General features: G+C 39.9%; 1 protein-coding gene across 1 annotated transcript in view; it reads left to right on the plus strand.

The window, feature by feature from the left end:
- The window catches only part of LOC142955279 (receptor-type tyrosine-protein phosphatase gamma-like), a 542,528-nt gene that overhangs the window by 292,809 nt on the left and 231,339 nt on the right, over window positions 1-18,380 (plus strand). The window contains exon 3 of the mRNA XM_076096741.1: window positions 13,100-13,282. Coding sequence (XP_075952856.1) covers window positions 13,100-13,282 — 183 coding nt within the window. The remainder of the gene's footprint in view (window positions 1-13,099; window positions 13,283-18,380) is intronic.

The raw sequence follows: 18,380 nt of genomic DNA on the forward strand, positions 1-18,380 counted from the left end.
AATAAGAGACATATTTTTGTCTCTGTGAAGAATCGTGGAATGTGCAGATTCCGTGTGACAAAGTAGACACAGTGTGTAGACTGCGGAGTGATTTCAAATATGTTGCTCTCCGACTGCTACTAGAAAAGATAATGCCATATATAAAAATAATCTAGTGTTATCTTTTAATGATTGCTGCTTTGTTATGCCCTTGTGTTTTTGCACTGCTAGTCTCAATGGCAGTAGAAATCGGTTGAATGTTCACTGGAGTTCCACAGACGACCACCAATAGTTGATGTTGCTGCTGTCACTCTCTACTGCAAGACAAAAGCTAGACAATAAATGTGTTTTTCATTATATTATTATATATACAGATTTTGTTGCATTAGGGATGCTACTTGACCATCTGTATCACTGTCCTCAGCACCAGCATAATATTTGCTTTTCTGTCTAATGTCAATATTCATAGAATCCAGGATGATAATCGGGCACGCTGGTAATCACAACAGCATTCACACAGAGAAGTGACACATATTCTCAAATCTAAAACCGAGTGTTGCTCATACGGGGTATGATCCACAATAATGGTATGGTCTATTAAAAGTGCTACAAAGTTGCACTTGTCAGTTGAATAGCAGTGATGTCTCTGTACACTGTCAGTTCTTCATTTATTCGGTTTGGCAACAACCACAAATGTAAAACCGACTTCTTCCTGTGCGTCAGCAAAAAATCCAGGTTTATCTAAATGAAAGTGGGTTCCTGTTAAAGATAACAACACCAACCAGATCTCTGCTTCATCATGACCCTTTGTGTCTCAGAGGCAGTGTTGATAAGACAGAAAGCCTGCAGCACCCCGTGTGACACTTCCTGACCCAGAGGTCTCAGCCATCAATATCCACCTCGTCAGAGCCACAGTGTGTCACACACACCACCTGTCTTCACACAACACAGCTGGGTGTAATGTGGAGACCAACAATAGTTCTACTTTGTGGGTTTTTCATTGTTTCGACTAGAATTACACCAGGGTGGAGAGTTCAAACTGCTCTTGAGCTGAATCCAAGCAGTTGCTGCCCCATGACAGTGTTTTTCACATTACGTTTCACATTACGCCGCTACGCTTCGCCGCTACGCTTGTTTCAGTTAACCAGGGGTGCGTTTCTTCAATCGTGATACCAGGGAGCAAGCAAGATACAAGGCTGATAAGAAACACATTCATGAAATATAGTTTTGGTTAAGAACAACATTCAACATATTCCGTTGTTTGCAGAAATGTTAAAAAAATCTTCTGGCAACTGGGTGACCTTTGCCATCCTATACAGATTATCCTAAGATAGAAAGTAGGAATAGTAACGTGTGAATGTGTGAAGGTAAATTCACTACTGCCGGGACTGATTGTTCTCCACTCACTGCTCCACATGGAGAGATGGCCGTCCAGCTGAACATAACGAGAAGCAGACGATAAAGGAAGCGCTGCCACAGTGCGGAAAGCTGACATTAGCCAAGATGAACTGTCCATTCAGGTAAACAGAGAGAGAGAGGAGGGGAGGGGAAGACATTGTTCTCTCATCTGAGATTCTTGTTGCTTTTGTGCAACTTCCATCACAGACTGTCAGCATCTCAGGAGAGAGAGCCCACTCTTCATCTCTGTCAATTATTTACTTTGTAAATACACCTGGCTGCCGTTTCTGACCTTCGAAAGAGTTTGAAGCTTTCTCGTCAATTAGAGCCATTTTTAGGCAGATTCTGTGCGGGCAACCTCGCTCACTTCTCACTCAAAAGCCTGCAAAGATTCCAATTTGCGGCATAAACAAACCCAAGACTGTATGGAAACTGCATGCCTAAAGATCACAATTATGGACTGCAGGTTTCTAAACACAAAGGCTATTTTTTACACAAAGGCAAAAAGCACCTTTGGGAGAAATTTTGCTGTCAGGAGAAATCTGACAAACCCGAGAATAACAATGAAATCAAGGTGTGCCTAATGAGACGAAGGACAGGCGGGATGCTGGGGGAAGGAAACGGAGAGCGATCTTTCATGGCGAGCCGTGTTCTGTCCAGGAAAATGAGGCACGTTCTAGCCATACGTCCATCTCCTGCAAACAACTGCTCTCGTCAGAAGAGGTTTCCTCCAGCGTGGAAGCAAAGAGAAAGAGATGGCCGGAGAGCGCTGTGCCGTTTCTCCTCTCCGTTTGGCAGGAAGCTTCCTCTCAGCAGGCAGGAAGAGGTCTTCTCTCCCCGCACTGATGCCATCAGGATTAGTGAGGAAATGACAGAAATCAATGCACTGAGGAATTGTCCTGTATGTCGAGAATGCCTGGATCCGCCGGAGAAGAGACAATCCAGTGAGGCAGGGGTATTAGTTGTAATCTCTGGACGCAGTCAGTGCCAGACTCTCCATAACCCTTCTCTGTTTTCAAATCCTCACCTGCAGTGAAAAGGCACACCAGTGTCTGCTAGCTGCCAGACACCATAGGGACAGAGCACTCTGCAGGCCAGCTGTTGTGGAGAGAAGTTGTGTACTTGATGGAAACTTCATGGAAATTAGTGACGCTTACATTTGAGAGTATCAAGAATTCCCAGTTTGCATTTAAGCACACATTCCATTACTGCTTTGTCACAACAGTAGGTAGAAATGGTGCATGTAACTGGATTCAACACTTTTCTACATGTGATGGAAAATAAATCACTGCAGGTTTTGGAGTGACACTTCCTCAAAAGCGCCCAGAATCTGTGACTAACATACTGCATGCTCAACCAGTAGGTACTGCATACTGCCATACTAGATGAAGCATTAAATATGCCATTACCAGCAGGCTCTTCACACTGTAGTATACTCAAGCAATGCGTCTTCTCTGCATCACATGACTGTATCGATCACAACATTACCTGTCCAAGTTTCTGTAGATTTGATGTTTTATGTTGGATATGTATTAACATTCATCTTATCTCAGGGTTTCATTTGTTTCTCAGTACATTATATTTGTGAGCTCCTACATTTTTCCTCTAAACTCTAAACTCAACTCTATCTTCAAGCAACTCTCCATCATTTGTAATAGTTTCTGACGGTTACTTGTTTCAACCGCCGGCCCAGAGGTACGCTATTGGACAGTTTGAAGAGTTGCAATGCATTTTGGGGAGGTTGAGTATGTCCAGTAACATAGCATAGTCAGAAATTCTTGCTATCCGAGCATTTCTCGCAAATTCACATACTGCAGCTGGAGCGCACCACATACTCTAACTTTACATCATACTAAGTATGAATCATATGTGATTTCGATCACAGCCCCAGTGTCTTGCTATCTTAACATCTTTATATGCTAAATGTTAGCTTTTTAACAAATAATATCCTGGGATTCCATATCCACATACTAATACACAACAAAAGACGTAGATCTTCTGATCCCCACGTAGGTCCGTGGATAAGTGTCTACCTTGGTTTGGAACACGAAGACGTTACGAATGAACCAGACACCATGCAGCCCATTATGCATGCCAATAATATCCAATAATGAAAACTTCTCATTTCAAGATGAACATCCAGTACCAATGCAGAAAGTAGTGTTTCCTTTATTTACTTACTTAATTAACCCTTAGATGCACGAGTGACTGGACCCTACACATGTGTTTTTATGCCATTTTTGTCATTTTGGTTAAGAATAATCACTTGTATAATATTTAGTATTATATTTAGGACCACACAAGAATGATTTCATGTTTGAAATATCTTTATTTTTCACTTTTTAACATTTTTGAAAAAGAAAATTACCCAGAACAGCAATAGAAAAATGTGAACATCCATTGTGTGCGTGTGTGTGTGTCTGTGTGTGTGTGTGTGTGTGTCTGTGTGTGTGTGTCTGTCTGTGTGTGTGTTTGTGTGTATGTATGTGTGTAACTGTCCAGTCATTGACAGTTCCTCTCTCGCCTTCTTGTCTCATCACTGTATGCAGTTCAGACAAACTACCTGTTTCTGGCTGTGATCATTGCACACAGGTACATTGCATTTCCCACACCTATTGTTGACTTTGCGACAATAGTCTGGGTCCTCATCATCAGAAATTTCAGACTCGGAGTCCAACCCCGTTACTGCCTCTCCATCATCCAGCATCTGTAGGACCATTTCAGCTGTGTATCTAGCAGCCATGACACCTTGGATGAGGAAACATAACAGTAATGTTTTCAATAGATCAATATGTAGCTATATAAATAAATACACTCACACACACACACTTACACACACACACACACACACACTACATATAGTAATGTTAGCTAACTTAGTTAGCTAGCTAGTGTTAGCTAGTTATAAAGTAGGCTAATTTGTTGATAAATAATAATAACATACTCTTTCACACAACAATCATGAATGACACGCACACACACACGCACACACACAATACATATTGTAATGTTAGCTATCTTAGTTAGCTAGCTAGTGTTAGCTAGTTATAAAGTAGGCTAATTTATTGATAAATAATAATAACAACAGTCATGAAAGACACACACACAATATTATATGAAGATAATACTTACACGTATCAGCTCTTGCTGTGTAAAATAATCTTCCTGAGGGGTGACACTTCTGATATAGTCTGTGTGGTCCACAGTTAATTTATTCCTGACAGCCACAGTTGATAAGAATCAAAGGTTCCCATTGGATTCCATAGAAAATGCATGCGGGTCATTTTTGACCCACTTATGGAAGCTTGGGGTAGTAATACAAAAACTACAATTTCTTAAAATGTATAAAAGGTAAGTTAAAAATGTAAATGGCAATATATCAAAAACATGTTTTTTGAGGAATACCTGGAATATGAAATGATAACAATTTTTCATTACAAAGATATTTCAAGAAAACAACCTCACCGGGTCATTTGACCCACTTATGCATCTAAGGGTTTTAATAATCTTCATTCTCTGCAGGACAGAAACATCCATGCTGAGCTTCCTCCCCTCCTCCCCATATTCTAGACAACATCTTGAGCCTTAACAAGTTTGTAAAGCTCTTCCCTCAGTAGTCAGTCAAAAACTGGAAGATGAAAAAATTTGATAATTTTCCGTTGGACCTGGAGAGATCCCTCACATCACAGCCACCTTTGCCTTGTTTCAGAGAGGTTTTCTTTTTTGTGATCTTCTTAGGCAAGAGGATGCCACATAGTCTTCTCAGGGATCTATTGTGGATGAAGTCCTTTTCATATCAGCTTCAGAAGAAGGTTCAGTGTGTACATCACATTTCCACAGTTGTGATGTACACACTGGTATTTTTCACCTTTGATTGGGCTGAGCTTGCAGTCCCCTGAGGCTGACCTATTTCTGTAGTGGATACACAGACGTTATCAATCCTCTCATCTCATTCTGGGTAAGACAGAAAACAGGCGTATTTCCTGATGTCCCAGTGTTCCCCTAGCTGTTGCCATCAGAAATAGAAGGAGCAACACAGGCAAATGAAAACGAGGAGTTGGACTCAAACTTTCCATCTGAGTCCAAGCAGGACTGGCCTTTTGAGGGCCTTAACCAGAATTTGATAATTCATGGCCTTGACTATAATGTGCAAAGCATTTTGTGATCTTTAATGAGCCAAAGATAAACCCGTGTCTTTACACATGCAGCTGGTGCAGTTGCATAATGGAACTTCAAGAGGGTAGTAGATTTCTAGGTTCAGCGCCTTTTTGTGAGTTGGCCTATTCAGCACACAGCTTCTTAGCCATTAGCCAGGTGTGTGATTGAGGTAAGCGCTCTAGCAGTCATGCTAGTCTCCTCTTTCCTCTCCTTTACCTTTGCACTCCCCCATACTGCTGCCTTCAGCAGAAATGAGCTGTATTAAGGCAGTGACTAATCGCTTCACGTTTTCCCTTCCGCTGCATTTGCCGGCCAGGCCGTGGCTGTCTGGATCCATAGGTAACGCTAGCCTTATACCAAAGCCAGACCACCTCAATCAATAGCCGCCCCCGGGCAAGGTCGGAGATGGAGGAGAGGGGAAGGAGAACAGGATGCAGCCTAATTCAATGAAGTAGACATTACCCGGTGCTCGCAACGCGCCGGGGCATGAGTAATCATGGACAAATTCATTTTAGAGCCTAGGAGCCCAGTATTGCTTTCAATTAAGGGCAAAGTTTAGAGCGAATGGGGTGCATATAGTGGGAGCTGGTGTTAGTGGGCAGCAGAAGGAGGGAGACACAGAGCAGCAGAGATTCAGACAGAGCTCGGATCAGTTTCTGTTGACATTGTCAATTTGTAGCCGAGGTCTTCTTCAGGCATTTAGCACAGCTGCACAAGTCGGTGTAATGCTTGACTAACCAGTTCACTATGATATGCAGACAATGATCCATCCGCAAGAGGCTGACTCTTGTTGTTTTGCAACTAATGGAAAATAAACACATTATAGGATGCTGCTAAAAAACAAACGGTGAAATGAAATAAAACGAGGCTGGAAGTTTTGAGCGGTTAGTGCTGCTCAACACTGAGTGAGAAGAGGATGGAAAAAAAGAAAATACTGGGAAATATGAATGTAGTCAAATGAGTGCATTACATTACTGTTGATGTCTTTATGTAATCTCTGACATCATGGTCCTAAAGACAAACTAATAGTGAAGTATCTACTTCCCACCTAGAGAAACAAGTTCACATCACACCTCGTGTTTATTGCTGCTGACGGCTGGGATTGCTGTGAGCTGCTGAGCTGACTGCAGCTTGATCATCTTTGTCTTCAACTCTTTGAAATGAGTTTGACACTAAGAGTCAATGAAAATCACCTTTATTGTATTTTCTTACTGAAAGGTTATGAAAGTTCTTACTATAAGCTGAAGCATGTTGGACAAAACCCTGAAAGGAGTCAGTGCTGCACATAGCACCAGTGTTAAAGATGCAATGGCACTGAAGGATTTAGCTGCATGTTCATAAGTCATGCAGTACTCATCATGTTGAGCTTATGAATGTGTGTTTTGAAACTGAGCAACAGTAGAAATATCATGGAAATGTCACTAAAGTGCTGAAATTCTTGGTGTGCATTATATTATAGTGAACTTATTGTTAGTTTCTAAATAACGTTAACCCACAAATGTAAGCCAGTCTCCAAATTATATTTCAACCTGTATGATAAATTGATGGCAAGTCCTAAGTCATGACGGGGAATAAGGGGAGTCGTTTAGTTAATTGTAACAGTGATGGAAAACTAATAAGATATTATAGAGAGTTCATGCATATGAACAAAACCTAAACCCTTCAATTGATGCAGCATATAAGTCTGCAGACAAATAGTACCAATATGATGTACTTCTCATTTGAATAAAGGATGTCTTGCAGTTGTCAGCATGATCGTTATGGGGTGTTTTAGGTGCTAGAAGGTTAATCAGCTCCGCCAAAGATTCACATTTACATGCACCCATGACACAGTTTCCATGGCACTGACCTCATCCTCCTTTTTTCCATCCACCACCCTGTGTATCTAACCAGCTTTCCTCTTAATGTTCTTCCACTTTTTCATTATCCCCTTTCACACCCAACGATTAAGTGATTTCCCATAGCTGCTTGTTTCATCGCATAACACCCTGAACATCCAAAAAGGGTAAAGCCTTCAGAATAAAGTGTGGGCATGTGGCCATTAGGATCCCCGCGAATGCTGCAGCCATCCAGTTGTTGTCAGACATACATATTTATGGTTGTACTCTTAGACTGATATTCATGATGAGAATAAAAGTGAGGGGGATGTAAGAGACGGCATTCATGCATGCTTTCCTGTAAAATGCAATACAAACAAGAGCACACTCAGAGAGGCCCACACCTCCACCAACGCGGGACAATTCTCCAGCAGTGCTGCTGTTTATCAGTAAATAAAACTGTTATGGAGGCTGCATCCTTTTAAGTTGCTTTTGGATTGGATTTCTTCAGGAAATGGCGTTAGACTCTCTTACAAAATAGCGATTGACTGCATTTCTGGTCTCCTGCCGGTGTGGAAGTCTGTAATGCCAGAGTCTCACACCAGCTCTGAGTGTCTAAAGACATTGATGTATCAATAGATCGTCTTTAACATTCTTCCAACTGCATTACTCAGAAGGAATAAGTCTGTATAAGGTAGAGAAATCCCAGGTTCCCAGCAATCTTTGTTTTTAGCGATTGTTATGGAATGTGGCATTGAGTTGTCAACATGAATGAATCACAACATCTTTAGCACATATTTACAACTTTACAAGGTTAATACTTATTATTTCAGCACAAGACTCTTCTGAATCGTTTCCATGTGATTCTCTTCATGTGTTTAATCATATAAATAAGTAAGACACTGTGGTGAAATGTGGTTTTAAATCTTCTCAAGTCACCACAGGGAAAGTCAAAGCTTTAGAAGCTTTTCATTCCACACAAGCAATGCTTATGTTACATAGTGTGTCATTGACATGTAGCATCCAAGCATCCTCATATCAGACATGCAGTTTTAAGCACAAATGTGTGGCCTCCATTCAGCTCAACTAAAGAGAGATCCAGCCCTTTATTACATTTTGAAACCTTCTTCCATTTGCTGTTTTAATATGATGTTCATACAAGCTCAACACTTCCTCCACTTATTTCATATTAAAAAGCTTCCAGCGGTTCAGGTCACATTATCTCGCCAGCAGAATTATTTTTAGTGACACGGCAACAAGTAGGGTTGAGTTTCATGAAGAGCAGCTGAGGAAGACTGAGGAAGAAACAGCACAAACCGTGTCAGTCAGAATGAATTAACTGTGCACAAGGACGTTTTGTTGTCTATCAATGCACTTCTGCTGAGTTCACCCTGTGAGCCGGAGCAGATATTCTCTACACAGTACTGTATCTATAAGTAACCAAATTCTTCAATAAAGCATCAATACCTCAGTGCAACAATACTCAAATAGAAGTTCAAGTCCTGCATTCAGAATTTTATTTGGAGTCCTACGTGATAGTATTGATAGTAAAGCTTTTCATTTTAACCACGGATGAAATGACGTGTGTAATGTGTAGTGACAAGCTCACAGAGTGAATTAGTGCTCTCAGCTCTGGTGAGTATTTCAGCTCATTGTTTTGGTTCGTCCTGGTTCACTCTCTCATCAACCCGGTTTCAAGCAGCAGCTCTCAGCAAAAAAACCGCAGTGGTGGGCCGTCAGGGCCTGCAAGGCCTTCTCTGCTGGCCTAAACAGAATCACAAAGTTATATCTATTTTATAATTTTATAATTTTTCTTAAATACACTACATGTATTATAATTTATTAAAATATTTCCCCATTATCTTATGTTCTCATTGCACAGCGACTGTCTTCCTCAGTTGCTCTGCTTCCAGTGCAGCTTGTTTTAAGTAGAGCTTTTATCCAATCAGATTTCACCTCTGTGTCTCTAGGTAAGAACAGAGGCAGAGGCCTGCAGACTCACAAGTGAATCCATGTGCAGTTTAAGTGAATGGGGACGATATTGTTGATTGTCATAGTGTTCAACCAATCAGATCTTTAGTTTGACATGTTGGGCGTATTCTTTGACGTGTCAGAGCCTGCTAGCTGGCCTACAACTACGTCAGCATTAACGTGCAGCTCAGTTTTGAGGTGCAGCTCTGCAGTGAGGTGCAGCGTGCGCTGTGATTGGTCAGTGGGCGAGCACGTGACTATTGTGAAACAAAACTTAAGGAAGCTGGCAAAGCTTAGTAAGAGTAAGAGTTCAAATTGAAAGATATGGAAGAAATTATGACATTTTTTGCATTTTGCTTGGTGTAGATTATTATTTTTTTTACCTGCTCTAAAGCAGACCTGCTTCAAGTCGCTTTAGTGACAACGCCACACAAATAAGAAAAGCTTGTCTTTTTAACCTGATCTTACGTATGATATATGAATCTCCCAATGATCTGATGCAGACCAGCCAAATGAAGAAGACCTGTACATAGATGGACCTCGACCACGTTCTGCTTTACCACTTTCAGTCAACTTTTCAGATCGGATTGCCCTCATTCATCACACGTGTTCAGGGTGTGATTCAGACATGGTGAAAACTCAAAGCAGAGGGAAGCACTACACCAGTGCTCTAAACACACACTGACAGGTTTTAAGAACACATTTTTCAGTACAGTAAAAGAAAAAAAAGAACAGAACAGCTACTTAGTGGACCTTGTAGTGCATTGGCTGTTCCAGTGATTTAGAGTTGCCCTTCCATGAGGGGCTCACAAGAGACTTGTGACTTTAAAAAATAAAATGAAAGCAGCAGAGATGAGAGGCTGAGATACCCTGACCTGAACAAACCCTGACCAGGCTTAAGAAAGATCCTCTAGAGCGACAGAGAAGCACTCTTCATAACCAAACTTCACAGCCGGTGTAGTTGCATTAGTTGTTAGCACCAGCGTTAAACGACCTGAGTAACCTAATTTGTACAGAAATAAATCACAGTTATCCACAGTAGATCCAATAAATAAGCCAGTGACAGCTATGTGCTACCATTTCATTGGCGTGTACACGGTTCAAAAACCACTACAGCGGTGTTCTGAAGGAAAGTTGACTGCTGTTTTTGAGAGCTGTATAACGTATCAGCTTCAGCTATTTTTCTACGTATTCCAATAAATGCCACAGCAATACATCTCACCGGGTTTTCAGTGACTCAATGAAAAGAGCTTTGAATGGCTCACGTCTCGTTCTCTACATCGCAGAGATGGACTAGTTTCCACTGACAGGAAAATTACAGGTCTGTTCTGCTCACAAAGCTGCTTGAATGGGAAATGGTTCTGAAGCAAAGCAGCTCTGCGCACAACCCAAATGAGATTATCTGAATGTAGAGCAACTAACTAGGGTCATGTGGGCTGTTATTCAGGTCTTCCATCTCATGACACAAGTTTGAGACAGGTATGTAGCCACATAACAAGCGTATATGGAGGAATAGTGCACCAGTTTGTAGTATAGCAAAATCATATGAACAATTTCTACAATATGACGTTTTATGTCTGAAGACATAAATAATTCTTTGGACATTTGTTATTGTCAGGCTGCATGCAGGGAGTTATAGCAGTGGACTTGTGGTTTGTATCAGAATTTTGCAGCATTTTTATACATGTAAAAGAACAATTTATGACTAAGCTAAAAGAAATGCATTTTGGAGACCCATTAAATGAAGACAAATTATAAGATGTGCAAATGTGTCCACTCATTACATTTATACTTTCAATCATGAACACATATACCATTGAGTAACACCACTGACATGTTTATTTTTCAGCAGCTCTCCTATTCCTGTCAGTGGATTGGTTGTTTCCAGGGGTGGGGACACTTTTTGACACTTTTTGAAACTTGTGAAATAACATTTAACCGTTGTTCAAAATAATAAATATACTTATTTAGGCTTACAGTATATGAGCAATTGTCATCAAATAGCAATAATAAGACTATTAGGCAGTAGTCTACAGATTCAAAGTGTTTTCTTCGATCATATTCAATTTATTCTTATTTCTTTGTGGTTATTTATTGTTATTACATTTTTTAAACAACTATTTACAATTATTAAGTCAACGATGCCTTGATTACATATACATCAGTCATTGTATGGAATTATTGAGAAAGATATTTTTGTAGCACCTCAAATATTGTGATATTACCCATTTTTGTCCTGAACATATGCATTAGTCATTGTGTGGAATTTTTGAGAAAAACATTTTTATAGCACCTTAAAAGTTTAAAGAATGTGCCATTTGAAGGTACAAATTCAGTTCAGAGTTTTTGCTTAGTAAATATCTTAATACTGTCAGTCATGTATTATTCATTAGCAACCCTCAAATCAAAGAATAAAGACACTTTACGCACAATTTAGTTGTATTTTCCCTTTAACTCACGAGATGCAGGTAGCATGTTTTGTACTTAATGTGAATATAATTCATTTAATCTAATTTCCATTATGCAATATGTATACTTTGTTGTCATCTTCTTCTGAAAACCGGATGTTCGTCTGAAGAAACCGGATGTTGTCTCACGTTAATCTTTCCGTTAACTTTCAAAGTCCTTCGCTCGCTCCCGATCTGCGCCGTTTGAATGCGTTTACCGTGAATGTCAGCATATAGGTGCACTAACATGTAAGTGTCTGCTGAGTTGACCGCAGTCTCGCAGTCACAGGTCTGATGAAGAAGCGCTCCATTTATTTATTCGTTTAGAACGTTCGGGGGCATTTTTTGCCCCTCTCCTAGTGATATCAGGGGCAAAATGATATTTGTTAGGGGCAGTTTTGCCCTTTGCCCTCGTGTATTTCCGACGCTGGGTTAGGGGGTCTCAGGCAACATCCAGCCCCCCCAATGTTCTATAGCTACTCTTTGAGCAGGGCCCTGTGACATTTCAGTCCTGGCCTTCCCTATGACTACCTGTAAAAAGTGACTAATGCTGCTCTGACCTCTGACTTTCACTTTGTGGGCTTTTACTGTCAAAGGGTGCAGAGACACACTTTAACTTCCTCATGACTGACTCGTCGGAGGTGTTCTAGGGTTCCATGTCAGCTCAACTGTGTTGGGCAAGCTACTTGGAGAGTGTAGTGAGCTAAGCTTCCAGTCACTCAACATTAAAGGTAGCTTCAGTACACTGAAGCTCTGAAGCTACCCCCAGAGAAATGTAGCACGCTAAGCTACATCAACATAAAAACAACAACACAGCAACAAGAAGCTTGTAGTAACTACATTGAAGCTCTTTTTTAAAATCATCTTTATTCTAAGTCAATGCTATTAATGTATACATATGAAGTATTTTACAGAAATAAATATAGATGTAGATAATATTCATTATTTCCCTTGTGATTGACTTCATCACTGTGTCAACGCAGAGGTGTTGTCTGAGACAGCAGTGCAAAACCCAAATATAGAAGTCATTCATGTATAAGATGTCACAAGTAGCATCATGGCCTCGTGATGACATTTTGAAATTCTCTATTCACCACATGAATGAAAATGTTGTGCTTTTTCAGCATCCGTTTGATATTTATTCTGCGAGTTTCATTGGAATACAGATGACTTGGCAATGCCCACTGTCTGTCACTGTTTTCAGAGGATATCAGATGGTTCTGAAATGTCACTTTCCTCTGATGTAGCCCTCTAAAGCCTACTCAGTTTCACATCAAAGTGTGTCCTTCTAGTGATGAGAGACCCTGCTGCATTTCTTGTCTCCCTCAGGTATATATGGGCCGGATGAAGGCTGGGCATCAGCCTACCCAGAATGCAAAGAGAGAAACCAGTCACCAATCAACATTGTGGACCAGGATACCAAAGTATCCACAGAGTATCAGGAACTGACACTGGAGGGCTTCGATACGGAATCCTCTAATAAGACATCTATGAAGAACACCGGCAAAACAGGTACAGTAAAGCCAACACAGGCTCCTGCTGCAGATTGGATTTACTCTGGATTATCGCTTCTCAATTTATGTGGAATAATCTTTTTTCTACACTCATTCTGACAAAAATGTTTGAAGTAGTGAAATGAAGGAGTCAGTTAAATTTTGAAAATGAATAACTAAGCCTATGAGACGGCCAACGCTACAGAGGACTTCCTGTTTGCGTCACCAGCTGCCCCCCCCCCCCCCTCTTGCTGCTCCCGTCGCCTAAAATTCCTGCTCAACAGGATTATATATATATTAGTGCTGGGCAAGTTAACGCGTTATTATCGCGTTAAACGCATTCATTAATTAACGCTGCCAATTATTTTATCGCGCGTTAACGCAGTTTTGTATTTTTTATTAAGCGGACATTTTTAACACAAGAACCGTCAGCGAGCAGTGAACAGCTGTGTTTGTGTGGGGTCACTTCCTTCTCTTCCTGCTCTTAACTGCAACTCTTTATTAGCATAACTTCCACATGCTGCACGCTATTGCCACGGTACAGACTACAGGTTCTATGCTTCACCTACATTCCCCTGGGTCCTACGTTCCTCCAGGTACAGCTTCTTATCACCCTCTATTTATAACAAATACCACATATATTACGGTAATCAGCGTTGCATATGTGTCTGACCAAAATACCTAAAAAAGCAAAAAATAAATGATTAATTTAAATTATTTTTTAGAGTTTTGTTTTGAATATGTATAATAAGCATCATTTAGTTATCGCTACTGAGAATTTAACAAACATAAAAACATGACTTAGATAGGTTTGCAGTTTTCAAGAAGTATATTTCAAATTGCATCTATTACACACATGAAGATAAAGTTGTGAACACCAGCTGAATATCTATTATCAGAATCATTATAACTGTATTATGAATAGGGATGGGTATCGTTTGGGTTTTTTCCGATACCGGTGCTAAAGCGATACTTTTAAAATGATACCGTGCCTAAACGGTGCCTGAACCGTTACTTTTTTCTTCAAATTGAACAATATATTAACTGTTTAAAGCAGGGGTCGTCAACGTTTTTCAGGCCAAGGACCCCCAAACTGATAGAGAGATGGAGCAGGGACCCCCGACTACATATATTCTATAAAATTATGTTTTATATTAAATGGGCCTAGTGCCATGTATAAACATACCTCTTTATTGTGCATTCAATACTAAGCTATTCAAATAATACACAGGTTCATATATTCATGTTTTTATTTTAAACATGTGCAAGGTACAGTGAGTAGAGGCCGTGACACTGCCATTTATAAACACACCTTGTCAGCTGATACCAACGCCAATATCAACATTGTCTGTCAATTGCATGATAATCATGCATACAAGCTATTCAAATTAATGTTTTCATTTTAAACATAAATGTGGAAACCAAAATGAGTGATGGCCCATTAGTGCCACTGCCATGCATAAACATACCTGTTATCTTTCATACAATACTGAACTATTAAAATAATGGACACATTCAGGCTAATGTGCCAATTCATCGTTTGCCAACCGCTACTACACCTCAAAGAAGAAGAAGGTTTCGCGTGCCTGTGGATGTTGTGCTTGTTATGAGCGGCAGCGCTAAGTACCCGGATGTCGATGGAGGAAGTCAGTAGCCTGCCAGCCGTTTGACAGATCTCGTTCTCGTTTTTTGTTTTTTTTAATAAATCATGGCCGAAGCTTCGCCAGAATGATGGAGGGGTTTGTTTCTAAGCGCGCACGGCTCGTCCGGTTGTAATAATACTATGAGTGAGGAGCGGAGGACCGAGGCTATCGTTACCTGCTGCCAGGACGTCATCAGAGTAGTGTAAAAAAAGTATTTCAATCGGCTCAGGCACCGAAAGGAAGCACCGAAATCTGCGTTTGCGTTTCGGTCCGGTAGATACCGGTCGTATTGGCACCGGTTTTCGGTACCCAACCCTAATTATAACTACTACTGTGTAAAGCAGGGGTGTCAAACTCATCTTCACTCTGGGCCACATCAGCATCATGGTTTCCCTCAAAGGGCCGGTTGTAACTGTAAGACTGTATAACTGTAACTACTCCTAACATATTGGTAAATAACTGTCTCTGCTTTTGATTATTGTTTATTCAAGTGTAAAAATATGGTACATGTAGTTATATAAATGAAAAATGATATTTAAGCACATTTCTGTTATTATAACATAAATCATTTTAATTTAGGGTTAAGAAACCCACATTACTCTATCAAAGATCAAACTATTAAAGAAAATAACAAAGACAAATATCATCAAACACAAGTTATTACATCAACTTTGTTCAAAGCTATTTTTGTCACCTCTCTGCATCACTAACGTCCCTGCCGTCGTCCCGTGCATGGCAGCTACATCCAAGAGCTCCTCACTGACAGTCAGGTCTGCCTTGAGCCTCTTACAAACATTGATAGATGATGTATCTCGTCTCTTAGCTAGCTGTGTTGTTAGATTGCTGCTAGTTCCTGAACTCGGTCTGCGATGGTGTTTCTTCACAAACTGACATTTGTAAAAGTCTGTATCTGGTCGGAGCTCACCTGCTCACATACCTTTAGCAGCACTGGGCTGTAGCTTTTGTACATATATTCTGCTGTGATTGCACTCTGCCTTTTAATTCTTGGACAATTTGATGTTTTTCTTGGAGGCTAAATTTAGCTCCGTGTTTGGTGTCAAAATGCCGACATGAATAGTATCCTTCATCACCGACACGCATCATAACACAGAAGACAGACCCGTTTTTCTCCTTGAAGCACAGACATGTATTCTCTTTCCCATCTTAAATTACATTTTCTTCCCTCTGCATCAATTTTTCTCTTCGTGGACATTTTGGGATTATTTGTCGATCTTTTTCAACTGAATCACTTGTTGGAAAACCTCTTTACGGGCTGTTCCCTCTCCTGTCCACCTCAGTGATAGTTTTAATGTCGGCACACAGACAACATGCTATCTCATAATTTCAACTTTCTATCTCATAATTTCGACCATGGGGATATTTTTATTTTCAAGTCCAATTTAAATGTTTTTTTCCAAAATAAAAAAAAAATAAAAATTATTTTTTTGCGCAATACACTACTTTTGAAGTCATTGAATTTTGCGCATAACAATACAATTAATCGCGATTAATTGCAAAAAAATCATGCGATTAATCGCGATTAAAAATTGTAATCGTTGCCCAGCACTAATATATATATATATATATATATATATATATATATGTATTTATAGTATATATATACATTTATAGTGTATATATATATATAATCCCTGCTCAGCAGGATTATAAATATATATACATATAAATACATTAAACTAAAACCTTTTCAGTATATATACTTGAAAGGTTTTATTTTAGTGTGTTTAATCAGTTTTTTAATCATATATTCAATAATTAATTCATAGATCTTTTTCATAATATTGTTTTTCTAAATTAATAATCAGTTAATTAAATCAGTTACTATGTTAAATAACACATTTTCAATCAGTTATAGTTCTTGTAATTAAATGTATTTATTAATAACTTTATTTCATTTCATTCACACATACATATATATATAGCAATCCTAAGGCAGAGGAAATCAATCAAGACAGTTAACATTAACAACAGCAGCAAAACAAATGTCAGCAAACACGTTTATTAACTTGCAGTAACACATACTTTTTTATAATTTACACAGCAGAATATACACAAATTCACACAGAAATCATTTACATGGATGTCTTATTTCAATTTAAATTAATAAAAGAAAAAGGTGACAGTCACACTGTCATCTCTGTGACAGCAACATTAACACATCAAAAGGATCTACTGGTTGTGTTATTAGCAAAGGCTTTGTATAGGATGAGAGCTAATGTAACTGTAACCTTAAGTACAGGATGGTCACATGGAGATATTACAAATGGACTAATGTCTTAATTCTGAATGTTTGTCCATCGTTCTCCCCCCTCAGCTCCTGGCTCTCTGTAACAAAACAAGAACAGTATTAACAAAATACTCAAATACAGTGTATTCGTGTAATTAATCTCAACGTTTGAAACGTTACTGGACTTAAAGTGATATTTCAGGTTCACAACCTGTCTACCTGAGCTCACGTTGGTCCGTTTATGTACATGATATAAAGTATAAATCATCTGTAAAATCATCACAAACTCAGTAAGATATTATTCAACCTCTGAGGTTTGAAAGTGAGGCATTAAAAGTTACTTTACAAGGCTAAACTACGGTCGGATGCAGGCAGCCGGTAATAGCGCAGCGGCTAATGTCAGTTAGCTTGTCAGTTACCAACGTCACGTACATTAACGGATCACTTTAACACATAAGATCTCTTATTTTGCTTTAACATTAGTATTGGTGACATTTGAGTGAGTTGAAACCCAATAATTACATTTAAAAGTGAATCCTGCCGCTTCTCCAGCTCTCACATCACTCGCCACCATGTTGGTTCAAATTTTCATTGGCACGCAATGCATCTTGGGACATGCTGGGCCGCGAAGGATCCATCAGATGTGTCCTCCGAATCTGGGACCAGAAGGCTGCATTCGTCGGCTGCATTTGAAGGACTCTTCAACAAAGATGTGAATTGGGACAGCCTAGTCGCAGCGCTGTGACGTAACCGGTCTACGAATGCAGCCTCCGAAGGATGCAGCCCCTGAATTGAGACACAGCTTATGATTGAAGGACGACCCTGGTCTACCACTGAGCCACAGTCACCCCATTACAGGCAGGTCCTGAATATTGTGATGATTGCCAGTGTTAGGGTTCGAACTTCTGGACGAAGAGAGAAACCGCCCCTCTCACTGCTGTGTTGTATCAGCTCAGTGATTGGCTGACCTCCCTCGGACTCCTCCTTGCCCTCTGACACGATGGTCCGTCCTCCACGTTGACCACTTCCTGCTTCCTTCCAGATGTCGATGCATCTGCTGGCTCATCTCTTACCATATATGGTTGTCTCCTGCAAAACCCTCACTCACCTAATCTCATTCATGATTCAATACATTCAGTGACCATTCTTACAGTGTTCAAAGTTTCTACACGTAAACATATTGTCTTATAGTATCCTCTATAAGTAAATATATTGTGACATTTAAT

This window comes from Anarhichas minor, unplaced genomic scaffold, assembly GCF_050575085.1.
Source record: "Anarhichas minor isolate MPS153535 unplaced genomic scaffold, ASM5057508v1 ptg000023l, whole genome shotgun sequence".
Classification (NCBI taxonomy): Eukaryota; Metazoa; Chordata; class Actinopteri; order Perciformes; family Anarhichadidae; genus Anarhichas; species Anarhichas minor.